The following is a 14,898-nucleotide window of genomic DNA, read 5'->3' on the forward strand; positions in this document are numbered from 1 at the left end:
GGATCGAAGTGTGATATTGGTTAAAGATGGGCCCCCTCAGCTAGTTGTATTTTGGCTTGATAATTTTAGGCTTCTTCTATTCGCCACTTCTTTGCTCGCTATCTCTCTGTTCGGCTCCCTTAACGAAAAATTTGCAATGTGAAAGCAACAAGAAAGTTATCAAGCAAGATTCGAAACTAGCGAGTATGGTTATACCTCATAAAACTGATATAACTCACTATTTTAAAACAAATGTATTGTAACAAACAAACAAATGTATTGTAATTTTAGGCAGCTTTATTCCAGCGCTGCCAAGATATCTTTATTTACAACAGTTGCTTCACATATTCGTCGCTTGCTAACACTTGGCGAAGTATACTATGTATACTATAAATCCAATTCTGTTGTACGGTGTTCCTCTCTGGTGGATCTTGCTGGTGAATAAATAAATAAAACGATGTCGGTGAAGAGGCTTGCGAGAGTTCAATAGTCTACTCAATTAGAATCAGTGGGTTGCCTTGAACCACTCCTACTGTAGCGCAATTAGATTAGAAGTTCGGGCTATAGGCTTGTACTTTTTTACGGACATTCAAGTTTTGGGGGCCGTTTTGTCCTCGTTCACCACGAAATCCATTCTCTTTGCTTTTTTTTACAGTTTAGAAAAGGCAGAACTAACAGCGTTGTTAAGGCCGATGGTATCAATATCATCGGCATACGTCAACAATTGTACGTTCTTATAAAAAATTATGCCTGAGCTATTAAGTTCTGCCGCTCGTACGATCCTTTCTAACATCAAGTTAAAGAAGTCACATGACAGAGAGTCACCCTGTCTGAAACCTCGTTTGGTATCAAACGGCTCGTAGAGGTCCTTCCCAATTCTGACGGGGCTGCTGGTATTCAGCAACGTCATCTTGCACAGGCGTTTGTTTAGCTTTGCGGGGCTACAAAATTCAAACATCGCGGCATATACTTTTCGTACTGTCGAATGCAGCTTTGAAGTCGATAAAAAAATAGTGTGTGTCGATTATCCTTTCATGGGTCTTTTCCAAGACTTGGCGCATTGTGAATATCTGGCCAATGGTGGACTTTCTAGACAAATTCGCTTTGCCTCTTTATCCAGTTTGGAGAAGGCAGAACTAACAGCGCGGCTGTTAAGTCAATATCATCGGCATACGCCAACAATTATATATAATATATATGATATATATATAATATATAATTGTATATATGATATATATATAATATATATGATATATATATAATATATAATTGTACGTTCTTATAAAATATTGTGTCTGAAACCTCGATTGGTATCAAACGGCTCGGAGAGGTTCTTCCCAATTCTGACGGGACTGCTGGTATTCATCAACGTCATCTTGCACAGTCGTTTGTTTAGTTTTGCGGGGATACCAAATTCCAACATCACGGCATGCAGGGAACTCCTTTTCGTAATGTCGAATGCAGCTTTGAAGTCGACGAAAAGACCCTTTCATGGGTCTTTTCCAAGATTTGGCGTATTGCAAGTATTTGGCCAGTGGTAGACTTTCCAGGTCTAAAGCCACACTGATAAGGTCCAGTTGGTTGATGGTAGGCTTCAGCCTTTCACACAATGCGCTCGCTAGAGCCTTATATGCGATATTTAGAAGACTAATCCCGCGAGACTGGAAAACGCCCCGGTCTTGAAACCTTCTGTAAGCCTCTGAACTTTCTGGTAGAATTTTCGGGCGTTGTTCCTATTGGCCAACATCTCAAGCTCCTCACACTCACGTGTTTCGGCCTCTCGTTGCTTCTGTCGGATAATACGTCTCTCTTCCTTTCTTAGCTCTCGGTAGCGATCCCACATGGCTCGTGTTGCGCCCGATCGCAGCGTGGCTCTATAGGCAGCATCTTTTCTTTCTGCGGCAGCATGACATTCCTCGTCGTACCAATTGTTTTTTCGGGCTCACCGGAATCCGATTTCTTCTTCGGCGGCGGTACGTAGGGAACGAGAAATGTTGCTCTGTTGTTCATGCATGCCGGTTTGTTAGGCAGTAGTCTCTGAGAGCACGAGTGAGAGTCGAGTGGCGAATCTTCTGGCTGTCTGTATGGGTGTTTCAAGATGAGCCAAATCCAACAAAAGTTATTCGCGCACGAAGCACTTCCAAGCAAATGGTCGCCTGTTTTTTCGGAAAAACTGGACATGTCGCAACCGTACCACTAGAACAACGCAGAACAGTAAATTCTGAGTGGTACACAACCATTTGTTTGCCAGTTGTCTTCCAAGAAATTAGGAAAACCAATCGCCAAAGACGGATCACTCTTCACCAGGACAATGCGAGCTCTCACACATCGGCTCAAACAACTGCATTTTTGAGCACCCAAAACATCGAATTAATCAAAAATGTATAGATCTTCATGGAGAATATTTTGAAAAACAATTAAGTGATTTTCGATGATTAAAATTTGTTTTTGTTCTCTAATCCCGAAATATAAAAGCACCCCTCGTATTGTCACAGCAAATATTTTGCGAAAAGCTAAAACTTTTTACGTACTACGTAGGGTGTACGAATAAATTATGTGACCACTGTACAACTGAGCACATGTTGTGTGGACAAAAGCATTGGAATGGGAAAAACACTGCAAAATGGCAAAATCATTATTTGGGATGTATACATACAGTGACCGACAAAAGTCTACATACACCTCCCATTTCCACTGGAGTGAAAGTTTAAAAACTTTACTGAAAAATGTGTTTACACAGTTTTATTTGAAACCTTTTTCCAATCATTATAAACTTAAAAACTTCCATACATTAACATAAAATAGCAAAGCTATTGCAAAAAAACCTAAAACCAACGTTGACAAATGTCTGCATACAGTATACAAATATCTTACTCCAGTGTGAAAAACTTCACTTAGCTCTAAGTAATATTGCTTCTTAGTATTTAGTTGGTCCACCATTAGCATCAATTACAGCTTGAAGGCGTCGTGGCATCGAGGTGACTAAATTTATTAACTCTGCAGAAATTATATTGTTCCAAGCTTCTATTAGTCGTTCTTTGAGTACTCCAAATCATCCACCGACGATTTCAGATTGACTTCCAATAGAGATTTGTATTTACAGGGTGGGCTATATAGCGTTTGCTTTTTGAACCACCTATTTTTTTGAGAATGGTAACACAAATGAAATGTCAAATGTGTTCATAATTTACTTAAAGGTGTGACATTTACTAAATGGGACGCTATACGCTTGAACAAAATTGGGAAATATTGAAAACCTATTTCCAAAGTGGTGAGTCTTCTTCTTCCGCGGTTACAGTAAATGACGAGCGTTACCGTGACATGCTCAACGAGTTTTTGTTTCCAAAAATTGAAGAGGATGACATGGACGACATATGGTTACAACAGGACGGTGCAACTTGTCACACTGCCAAAGTTACACTCGATGTTTTGGCTACCGTTTTTGAATTCCGATATCAATTGGCCGCCTCGGAGCTGTGATTAAACCCGTTGGACTATTTTTTGTGGGGAGCCTTTAAGGACAAATGCTATGCGAACCATCCAGAGACGATTGATACTTTAAAACACGAAATCGAAGTTTCCATTCATGAAATTGGAGCCCAAACAATCAAAAATGTGCCTAAAAATTGAGTTGATCGAATGGCCTACTGTAAAGGCAGTCGTGCCAGTCATTTGAACGATATTATTTTTTATTTATAAATGACGATGTTCAATCTTCAAAATAAAAAAAGTTTGAAAATATATTGATTAGTTTTTTTTTATAGCCGATTCAAAAAGCAAATTTTACATGTCCCATCCTATATAACGATCCATATTACCTTCAATAAATATTAATCTTCCAACTCCAGATGCAGCAACAGCACCCCAAACCATTACATTGCCGCCACCATGCTTCACTGTTGATACCAAATTCTTCGGACTCAGTGCAGTATTTTTTTCCTCCACACTTTTGCTCTTCCACCGCTACCAAATATATAAAACTTCGACTCATCTGTAAACAAAACTTTATGCCAAAAATCCATCGCCTTTTCCCTCCAGGCGAAGTTTACGGTGTTTTTTTTTTCAGAAATTAGGCTTTTTTCGTGGTGTTCTACTATGAAAGCCGTTTCTGTTCAGAGCTCTTTGAATTGTTCTTGGATGAACACATTTGTTGGTTGAGCTTGCTATATTCTCGGCTAATTTCGGAGCATAAACTTTTGGATTTTTGTCCACTTTTAGAATTAAGCTAACGTCTCTGTCAGACTTATTTTCGTTGAAACCACTAATTTTAAAGTTTTTTTCAATGGTCTGGACTGTTGCACGACTTAAGTTAAAGATTTTTGAAATTTCGCCATATGATTTTTTTCTTTCCTGTGCTGAATAACTAAATTTCTAACGTCAACTGATATTTCTTTTCGAGGAGCCATTGTAGATGCTTAAGTATTCAAATTGCAACTAAAATCAATATTAGGAAAGCAACAAACAAGAAAAGGAAAGAAATAGACAAACGGTATTTTATCGTTATCAAAACATAGGATATCAGAGTACAAGCTAGGAAACCGGTTCTGTATGTACACTTTTGTCAACGCTGTTTTTGCGTTTTTTTAGCATTACTGTGTTGTTTTATGTGAGAATGGATTTGTTTTAGTTAAGTCGATTAGAAAAAGATTTCAAATGAAATTGCATAAACCCATTTTTAAGCAAACTGTTTGTATCATACTTTGTAATCAATGAAAGAGAGGGATGTATGTAGTCTTCTGTCGGCCACTGTAAGTACGATGGCATATAAAAAATCATTGCAAGCGCTTGGCTTCGTAATAACCAGAGTGCGGAGAACGATCGAAATACGTTCTTAAGTTTTACGATTATTACGATTTATATTCTTAATATTACGATTTATATTCACTCGCACGATAACCCGGAATTATTGCAAATACGTTTTTGTTTTATTGATGCTATGTAATCAACAGCACGAATCACTTGTGCTACCTGACTCATCAACCTCACGTGCAGCAGCAGGCAAGATATGCAAAAAAGAAAGATACATAGTATGTATACCGTTATTTTTCTGGTGTTTGTTTATGTTTCATCGAGTTGTGAAAACAATTTTGAGACAACGCAAAATATTACATATTTTGGTTTTCGTTAAACGTTCAAATAGCAAATTTTGTTTACAGGAACAAAGAGAAGGCGCCTGCAAAGTGTTCTGCTACAAGAAAAGGGATTCAAAGTAATATGCCGTAATCGAACTTACTTGGAAAGTAATGATGCTATACAATATTAAATTGCGAAAAGAATTATAAGACAAACTGCATATTTTCACAAGGAATTTAGATATTTTGTTAAACTAGAGTTGTTTTTCTTTATATTGGTACCAATGTTACCAATGTACTAATACGTTTTGCTCAAATAAACCGGTTATATAATTCATCTGAGCTCGACAGACTAGGAGTTACAGCACTCAGGAACAATTAAATCCATTGATTCCCTTTTTACTTTTCTTTAAATTTACTCGGCCTCCGAAGAAATCTGAGCAGATCTTGTGGTGCCAAGGAGCCAAGGTGGTCGCTTCTTAACACATCAGTACCAAAGCCCTCAAGCCTGATTCGAGCGAAGGCGGGGCAGACGCACAGAATGTGGTCCGCCGTCTCATCCTCCTCTCCAAATGCTGGGCACAGTTCACTGTCTGAGATGCCAACCTTTGCCATGTACTTCGCCGATAGAAAGTGGCCCGTCATCAGTCCAACCAGCGATTTACAGTCCCTTCTGCTTAGTGACAGAAGGAAGTGCGACAGTCGGTCGGGAATGACAGGTAATATCAATATTGTCCATCTGCAGCCTCCCTCAGCCTACCACGCTCGCTTATGGCTTATAGTAGCCCATTTGCTAACTGTGGCTTTGATGGCTGCAGAATGGAGTGGCAGAACGATCTCCGGGCCAAGAAAGTTGGCCTCAGAGCCCATTGTGGCTAAAGAGTCAGAGATCTCGTTACCCACGACGATACCCACGTGTCCCGGGACCTATGGGCTATTATGTCTACCGATATAGTTCAGCCTGGATTTGCAGGACTCGACTACCCATGAAGTAGTTGGGGGGTTGCCTAAGGCCACGAGCGCAGCTTGGTTGTCGCTGTACACACATATAGATCTGCCCCTCCATCGGTTTTCCACAACAAAATTCATCACTTATTGAACGGCATACACCTCCGCTTGAACCACAGTTGCATGCATTCCAAAAGTAAGGTACAGTTTTGTCCCGCTGGATTCCACATAGACCCCAGAGCTGAAAACGTGCTCGGTCCTGAAGTCATCCGTTAAAGTGCGAACACAGTGTTTGCCGGACTCTTTTTCTGGGTTTGACCACAGTTGAGCCTCTGGTAGCACCACACTATATCTCTTGTCGAGCACGACTCTTGATGGCACGACTCTAATGGGCATGGCAGGGATAGTTGGATCGAGCTGTATGCCTACTCTGTTGTCCGATGCCGTACAGGGGCCGACCCAATACCCATTGCGTTTCAGTCTGCAGATGGCCGAACACAGTGTTTGCCGGACTCTTTTTCTGGGTTTGACCACAGTTGAGCCTCTGGTAGCACCACACTATATCTCTTGTCGAGCACGACTCTTGATGGCACGACTCTAATGGGCATGGCAGGGATAGTTGGATCGAGCTGTATGCCTACTCTGTTGTCCGATGCCGTACAGGGGCCGACCCAATACCCATTGCGTTTCAGTCTGCAGATGGCCTTCAAGGCCTCTCCTTGGATGAAAGCAGCGAGTGGTGGTAGGCTAATCAGAGTATGCCGAGCCTGTAGTAGTCGGAAAAGCTCCGACGCAACAGATGGCCAAAGTGCGTTGTAGTCTTGATAAGGTCCTCCAGACTCCAGGAATGCAGAAATGGAGACAGAGGCGACTTCTGACGTATGCGCAATTGTACCAGGCGTTCGAAACTTTTCAGCATGAAAGAAGGCATGCTGATGGATCTGATTTCGATTACTGGATTGCAAAATAAAACTTGCTTTCTTTATTTAATTTCAATACTGTACCATTTTGTACGTTTGCACGTTCACGCAAATGCTTGTGTGTAAATGCTCCTGCATGTCAGAAATACACTCGGAGGTTTGCCATTACCTGCCGAGGGGCGACCGCTACTAAAAAAATGTTTTTATTAATTTTGGCTTCACCGAGATTCGAACCAACGTTAAGAAAGTATTTGTATATTGCGTTTGCATCGCCGATCCCCATGCAAGTAGTATCAAATATAGGGTACGTTCGCGATGGCAATTAGAACAGCAGTGTTGCAAATTTTGCAAAGTATCACGTTCTTCTTGAATCTGTAGCAACACTTGCAAAAGTCAAACGTTCTATTTACTCATCACGCGCGCAAATAACCTCAATAACCGGCAACACAAAATTTTTGTCTGCAAGCTTAACACAAATGCAATGGAAAAAGAAAGGTAAGCGTAATTGTTATGTATTTAATGCTGAGTATCAGCAGTGTAGTGCAAAATAAGCAACAGGGTTGCTGTATTGCTGCAGTTATACATTTTCGCGAACGTACCCATAGTTAAACACGAATATGACACTTTCAAAAGTATCATATGTTTAACTGATCGAAGCAATTTACAGAGGAAAAAACTCAATGTTTAGTGGGAACCCCTTATTGTCCATGGCAGTATCACTTCACCGCGACAAACTCTTCTCAAGAGCAACTCGTCTGTCCTCAGGCATTGTATACCCGGTATTTTCTGTTTGTGTCCCTTCTGATGTGCTGCTCAATATCACACCAGAGGTTCTCAATGGGATTAGAATCCGGTGATTGAGAAGTTCCTTTAAAGCATCAATACTATATTCTTCCAAGCAACCCTTCACTTGGCGTGAATTGGGTTTTGGAAAATTTTTATGCATGAAACGCCATCGTAAGTCCATATGGTATCATTACATTTGTTATGATGGATTGATAAAGGTGTTGATTCATATGGGTATTTGTTTTATGAATTGAACCTCCGCCAGACCAAAAAAAAGGTGATATTTTCAGGCAAAACTTTTTCATTAAAAGTTAAGAACTTATTTTTCTGTATGCTTGCGAATAGTCTCATCGTTGACTGCTGAAAATTTTATATCTAAATCAATTGGTCATACAGGAAAGTGCGTCAGCAATCCCGTGTGCAATGCGTGCTACGATACTTTGTATCGAATTGGTATGTCATAAGTATTATTACGTTGAATTCGAGACGTCGTTTATGATAGATACTTACCTGGATTAAAAGTAAGTACGAGCGACATGTGGTCGGTGTCGGGTGTATGATTTTCTTCCATATAAGTACTGGTGAAACTTTTGAACTCCAACCACGATTCCGACAGCTTCTTTCTCAATCTGACTATATTTAAATTGATATTTGTCTAACGTTTTAGATGTAAAGCAATGGGACGCTCGCTCCTACCATGCTTGTAATGAGGCAAAACTACACCGGTTTCGAAAGATGATGCATCAGCTGTGAGAGTTAGTGGTAGCTCTTCATCGAAATGTGCTACGAGTAATTGCGTAGCGTTGGTAATGTTTGACATAAGAGCTGTAAATGACTTTTTGTTCAGTGAATAATGCATGTTTTCTACGTATCTGGTTAAGAAGTGTTGCGAATTGAGACAAAATCGGAATAAAATTGCAATAGTCGTTAGCTTTGCCTATAAAAGCTTCTAACTGCACTGATATTGACATCATCGGCCTTAACAACCGCGCTGGATAAAGAAGCAAAGCGAATTGGTGTGGTGGTGAACAAGGAAAAAACGAAGTACCTCCTGTCATCAAACAAATAGGCGCACTCCCGTATCAGCATGTCACTGCTGACAGTTGTGATTTTGAAGTTGTAAGAGACTACGTTTATCTAGGAACCAGACTTAACACCGATACCAATGGCTGCAAGGCTCTCATCATACCCCATCAACGAAGAAGCTTGGACGATGACAACATCCGTTGAAGCGTCCCTTGGAGTGTTTGAGAGAAAAATTCTGGGGATTCACAAATCTTACTTTTGCACGTTGGCGACGGCGAGTATCGTAGGCTATGAAACAATAAGCTGTGTGAACTTTACGACGACATAGACATAGTGCAACGAATAAAGATTCAGATCCATTCACTGTATTCGATGCGGTACCAGCTGGTGGTAAGGGCTCCTCTGCGTTGAAAAAATCAGGTGGAGAAGGACTTAGCTTCACTTGGTGTTTCCAGCTGGCGCTGGTAAGCACAAGAAATAAACGACTGGCTCGCTTTGTTACACTCGGTCTAAATAGCTTAAGTGATTAACGCACTAATGAAGAAGAAGAACTGCACTAAGCTAACAGTTCGCCTGGAAGGAAGCAGGAAAAGTTTCACATATGAAAATGATTTAAGGCAGTGCTCCTATGTACACATCCTATACGTGCAAAAATGTTACATGCGTAATGTTCATAAAAAAATGAGTGCAACGATATACCGAAGTTAAAAACATTTTAAATTTCCCGTGACGAGGCCAAAAAAGAAAACTCGTATGCAAAGCAAAATCAGAAGATCATTGATTTGTTTGTGACAAAGCCGAACTTATCGTTGCGTGAAACTGAAATGGTTTTAAGGAAAAGTAGTGTTAATGTATCCAAAGACACGATTCGAGGACGTTTATATGCAGAAGGCCTCAAATTCCGAAGCACATTGAAAGCTCTCATTGTCACACATTGAAAAAGTATTTTCCTGGGCTAAGGAAAATTGAGAACGGAATTGGACTAATGTAATATTCGCGGATGAATCTTCCCTTTGCGGGAATAGTTGTATAGGCGATCCTGGTGTACTGCTGATAACCGACAACTTCAACGAATTGTTAAACATCCGTTTATTTGTGTGTACCGCCAATATGGATGCCTTTTTGCATTATTACCGTCAGCTGTGAATATATTTGGAAGAACTAGCGAATCTTGGATTTTATAGAAAGACAACGATCCCAAGTCCAAGCCGAAGGTGGAAACAGCGAAATGAAATTGAAATGTTGGATAGTTGGCGAAAGTTAAAGTCTCGTCGTTTAAATTGTTACTTTAAATTGAAGTTGTACCAGAACTTAGTATAGATCAAGTATAGATTAGGGGTTTTCTATGGGAGAGAACTTTGGCAGCGCCCAATTGGAGAAGTATCGGCATTTCAAGTGATGAAGTGGCTTAATTCCGTAAGCTAAGATATCCTCAAACAGATGCGCTACTATCGGTAGCGGTATATGGAAGCGCTCAACTATATACAGTACTACCAATGGGGTAAGTTGCGGTAAAAAACTAACTAACTAAACAAGTACAATTAACTGCACAGTAAGAGTTAGTTTTTCATTGTATGTCGATTAGTGACGACCACGACTGTCAAAATACAAATTCAGAGATATGTCATTTTTAATTCAACATGAAAGATATTATATATGTATACATATACAGGGTGGGCCAAATAGCGTTTGCTTTTTGAACCACCTATTTTTTTGAGAATGGTAACACAAATGACATGTCAAATGTGTTCCTAATTTACTTAAAGGTTTGACATTTACGAAATGGGACGCTATACGCTTGAACAAAATTGGGAAATATTGAAAACCTATTTCCAAAGTGGTGAGTCTTCTTCTTCCGCGGTTACAGTAAATGGCGAGCGTTACCGTGACATGCTCAACGAGTTTTTGTTTCCAAAAATTGAAGAGTATGACATGGACGACATATGGTTTCAACAGGACGGTGCAACTTGTCACACTGCCAAAGTTACATTCGAACTTTTGGCTACCGTTTTTGAATTCCGATATCAATTGGCCGCCTGGGAGCTGTGATTTAAGCCCGTTTATTGTGGGGAGCCTTTAAGGACAAATGCTATGCGAACCATCCAGAGACGATTGATGCTTTAAAATACGAAATCGAAGTTTCCATTCATGAAATTGGAGCCCAAACAATCGAAAATGTGCTTAAAAATTGAGTTGATCGAATGGCCTACTGTAAAGCCAGTCTTGCCAGTCATTTAAACGATATTATTTTTCATTCATAAATGACAATGTTCAATCTTCAAAATAAAAAAAAAATTTGAAAAAATATTGATTAGTTTTTTTTTTATAGCCGATTCAAAAAGCAAATTTCACATGGCCCACCCTATATATATAATTGGCGCGTACACCCTTTTTTTGGGTGTTTGACCGAGCTCCTCCTCTTATTTGTGGTGTGCGTCTTGATGTTGTTCCACAAATGGAGGGACCTACAGTTTCATGCCGACTCCGAACGACAGATATTTTTATGAGGAGCTTTATCATGGCAGAAATACACTCGGAGGTTTGCCATTGCCTGCCGAGGGGCGACCGCTATTAGAAAGATATTACCCTGTAAAAATAAATATTGCTTCATACGGTAATTTAAATCTATAACGAAATTAAACAGTTTTAACTATATTACATTTAAAAAAGGATTAATTATTATCAAAAATGTTGCCAACCAACAAAGCGTGAGATATCTTGTTTAGCAACCCATCACTCTTTGGGTTATACTGTAGTGTACTGTACCGTACCAGCTTAAACGCTTTGGATTTTATCGCCACCGCATCAAATACGAGCACTATGTTACTGCATCTGCTTGGCGACACTTATAATTTGATCTCAAAGGTTTCATGCACGGAGACTCGAATCTACACACTTTCTAATGGTAGTCACTTACCAATGCATTCGGCTACGGCGGCAATTATCAATACTCAATACAAAAACGACATAAGTGGCGCTTAGTAAGGTCGTCAAATGACACCAGGTTTCGATGGAAAAATTAACACTAAAGCTAGATTTATGCAAAACTATATGAAATAAAATTGGCAGAAGTGTATGACTGCGTATCTTATAAACTTTTTTTTTTTGATAAAACATTTCTCCAAACATATCGCTCATTGACTTCATTAGGGTAATAATCCAAAAAAGCAAATGGTTTTTAGATAAGTATGTAGAAATGACCACAACCACTTTTTTATGCTGTGTGAAGAAAGCATGGGGATATCGATTAACATTACCTCATTAGATGAAAAAAAAGTACTTACTATGACTCACGGGGGCATAGTAAATTCAAAACTTTGCACCCGTTTTTCGAGATTTTGGTTTTTTTGAGTTATGACACTATTGAAAGAATGAACTATATTTGCCCGACTCATGGTGCCTGTTTAATAGCTCCTATTTTTAATTTTTTTTTTCAGGATGTAAAATTAAAGCTCTTCGTGCAAAAACAAATACATATATCAAGACACCCGTGCGTGGAGAAGAGCCTGTTTTTGTAGTGACTGGTCGCAAAGAGGACGTAGCCAAAGCGAAACGCGAGATTCTCTCTGCAGCAGAGCATTTTAGTTTGATACGTGCAACAAGGAAACCATCAATTGACAGTAATTTGAGTGCAGCGGTTAGTAGTAGTCTTGATGGAAACAATTGTTCCAATAATTCCATTAAATCACCGCCTGGACCACCATCCGTACCGGGACAGGTGACTATACAAGTACGGGTGCCATATCGAGTAGTTGGTTTGGTAGTAGGCCCTAAAGGGGCAACCATTAAACATATTCAGCATCAAACGCAGACGTATATTGTTACACCGTCACGTGAAAGAGAACCCATATTTGAAGTAACAGGTTTACCAGACAACGTTCAGTCTGCGCGTAAGCAAATTGAGGCTCATATTGCTCTACGTACTGGTAATTTACCTCCTATCGGAGCCAATAATGAAAGTGTGGTAATTCCATCAGGCTCACCGAATGATCCATTAGCGCTTCATAGCTTAAATGTTTTAAGTCAAATCCTAAATGACCCCTCAATAGATTCCGATTTACTTGTATCATTTTACAGAGCCGATAGCATGAGATCTGCTTTTGATTACGCTGATGAAACTTGTGAAGTTGGCACTAAATATGCTAATATGCCAAGTTTCGAATCACCTAATAACACTAATAAAATAAATTTAAATATTGGCTATTTGGGAAATAATTCTGTTCAGATGAAACCTTATATGGCCCTTCTACATTCCGACAACTCTCAGTTGCAAAATATAAATGCATCACATCAAAGTAATGACTATGTGCGTGATTTAAGCAACATTTTTAATCTGAAAAAAGCGAATAGTAATCATGACTCCGACTTCCTTACTGATTTAGACCCTACTCATCAACTTCAGCAGCACCTATATCTTCCATCACAGTCACCAGTCAGTTTGAATACTCAATTGCAATCATCGTCAATATCATCACTTAACCCTTTACAAGATCATGAACCATTTGTTGGTTCTTATACGCAAGCATTAAGTTTTGCTAACAAGACTCAAAGTACTACAGGTTCAAGCAACCCAGCTACAGGTGGTTTTCCACATATAAGGAATATTACTCATAGCGGCAATATCAGTAATGGTATGGCACGTTCCTGTTCATCGGCTTCCTCCACTGCGTCATCAAAAAGCGCTAATAACAGTGGTAGTGGTAGTAGCAGTCGGCCAGAACTCATGAACATCTGGAAAAATTTGGGCGACTCTCTTGATGCTGATGAGGGGATAGGGGATTCGCCAAACATTTGGACTTTGCCTACGCCATTGACGACATTAACAGGATCTCATTGCTCGCCATCAACTTCTATTAGTCCGACTGATTCACTTTTGGGTGAAATTTCTGCACATGCTCACAACACCAAAGTTGGTTTGAATAGCTTAATAAATCCTGAATCGAATAGTCAGAAAAATGTACTGCAGCAAAATCATTTAAAAAATGTGGATGCGGTACAATCACTTGTTAATAGTTCTATGATTCAACGACGTGATTGTTTGGTTTGTAATAATAAAGAAATAACAGCTGTTTTAGTTCCATGTGGTCATAATATGTTCTGTATGGATTGTGCTAATCGTATTTGCGAATTAGGTGATGCAGTTTGTCCCGTTTGCAATTTAAGCGTGTATCATGCTATGCGTATATTGGCATAAGAATTTGCACGCATTAAAACAGTAAGTAACTCCCGTATTTATTAAAATTTTACATAAATTATTGCAAAACGAAATAGTTAAGTGTGATTCTTTTTACGAATCGCGAAAGTTCAAGCGAAATATATACAAATAAACATTTACATGCATAGATTTTTACCTTTGACATATATAAAGTTGCACACGTACATACCTATCATTATCCAAAACTATTTGCAACACAATAAAAAGTAATTAAAACGTAAAAGGTTCTACATTAATGTGTAAATTATAAAATATGAAATTTAAATTTTCGTTTGCGAGTTATCGAAAATTTTCATAATGAATCTTAACACGCGTGGTAAAGATATATATTTATTTTTAAATTATATTTTTATATATAAAGTTTATTCAAAAAGAAAATAAAACTGTTCAACTATGATTAAAAGTCATTGAAACGTAATATAGGAAAAAATAAATATATACATATATCCTACTAGGGCTAATATACATAAATGCAAGCAATTCCGGCAATAAATTTTCAATAACGAAACTACTTTTCATACAAGAATGATTGCCTACATAATGTTTTTTAAGTCTATAAATATAAAGGTGAAAAGCAAGCCAATAAATATTTTTGAATTTATCCATTGCATAAGTTCATTATCTATACAAAATGTAACTAAAACAAGATAAATATATAAACTCTTTTTTCTGAATTTATTCGCGTACTTATGTTAAAACTTATTCGGCATTTCGATGAAGTTAGAAACGAAGAATCATACAACTTGAAACTGATATTTATGTTATAGAGATAGTTGCATGCATATATCAAAGGGAACTTGCTGAAATAACGATCTCCAAAATATATTAGATGGTAGGGGAAATTAAATATTTATTGTTATTTTTTATTGCTTTTATTTATTAAAAATAAGTTAATAGATTCCATAATATCTTTTACAAGGAATTAGCAGGAAAAATGTATTTATTTCGGTTT

General features: G+C 38.6%; 1 protein-coding gene across 4 annotated transcripts in view; it reads left to right on the plus strand.

The window, feature by feature from the left end:
- The window catches only part of LOC128869663 (uncharacterized), a 74,938-nt gene extending 60,318 nt beyond the window's left edge, over nt 1-14,620 (plus strand). For all 4 annotated transcript variants that reach the window (XM_054112243.1, XM_054112245.1, XM_054112246.1 and 1 more), the window contains one exon: nt 12,169-14,620. In XM_054112243.1, the coding sequence (XP_053968218.1) occupies nt 12,169-13,925 (1,757 nt within the window). In that variant the 3' untranslated portion in view covers nt 13,926-14,620. The remainder of the gene's footprint in view (nt 1-12,168) is intronic.
- The last annotated feature ends 278 nt before the right edge of the window (nt 14,621-14,898 follow it).

Source organism: Anastrepha ludens, chromosome X (assembly GCF_028408465.1).
Source record: "Anastrepha ludens isolate Willacy chromosome X, idAnaLude1.1, whole genome shotgun sequence".
Classification (NCBI taxonomy): Eukaryota; Metazoa; Arthropoda; class Insecta; order Diptera; family Tephritidae; genus Anastrepha; species Anastrepha ludens.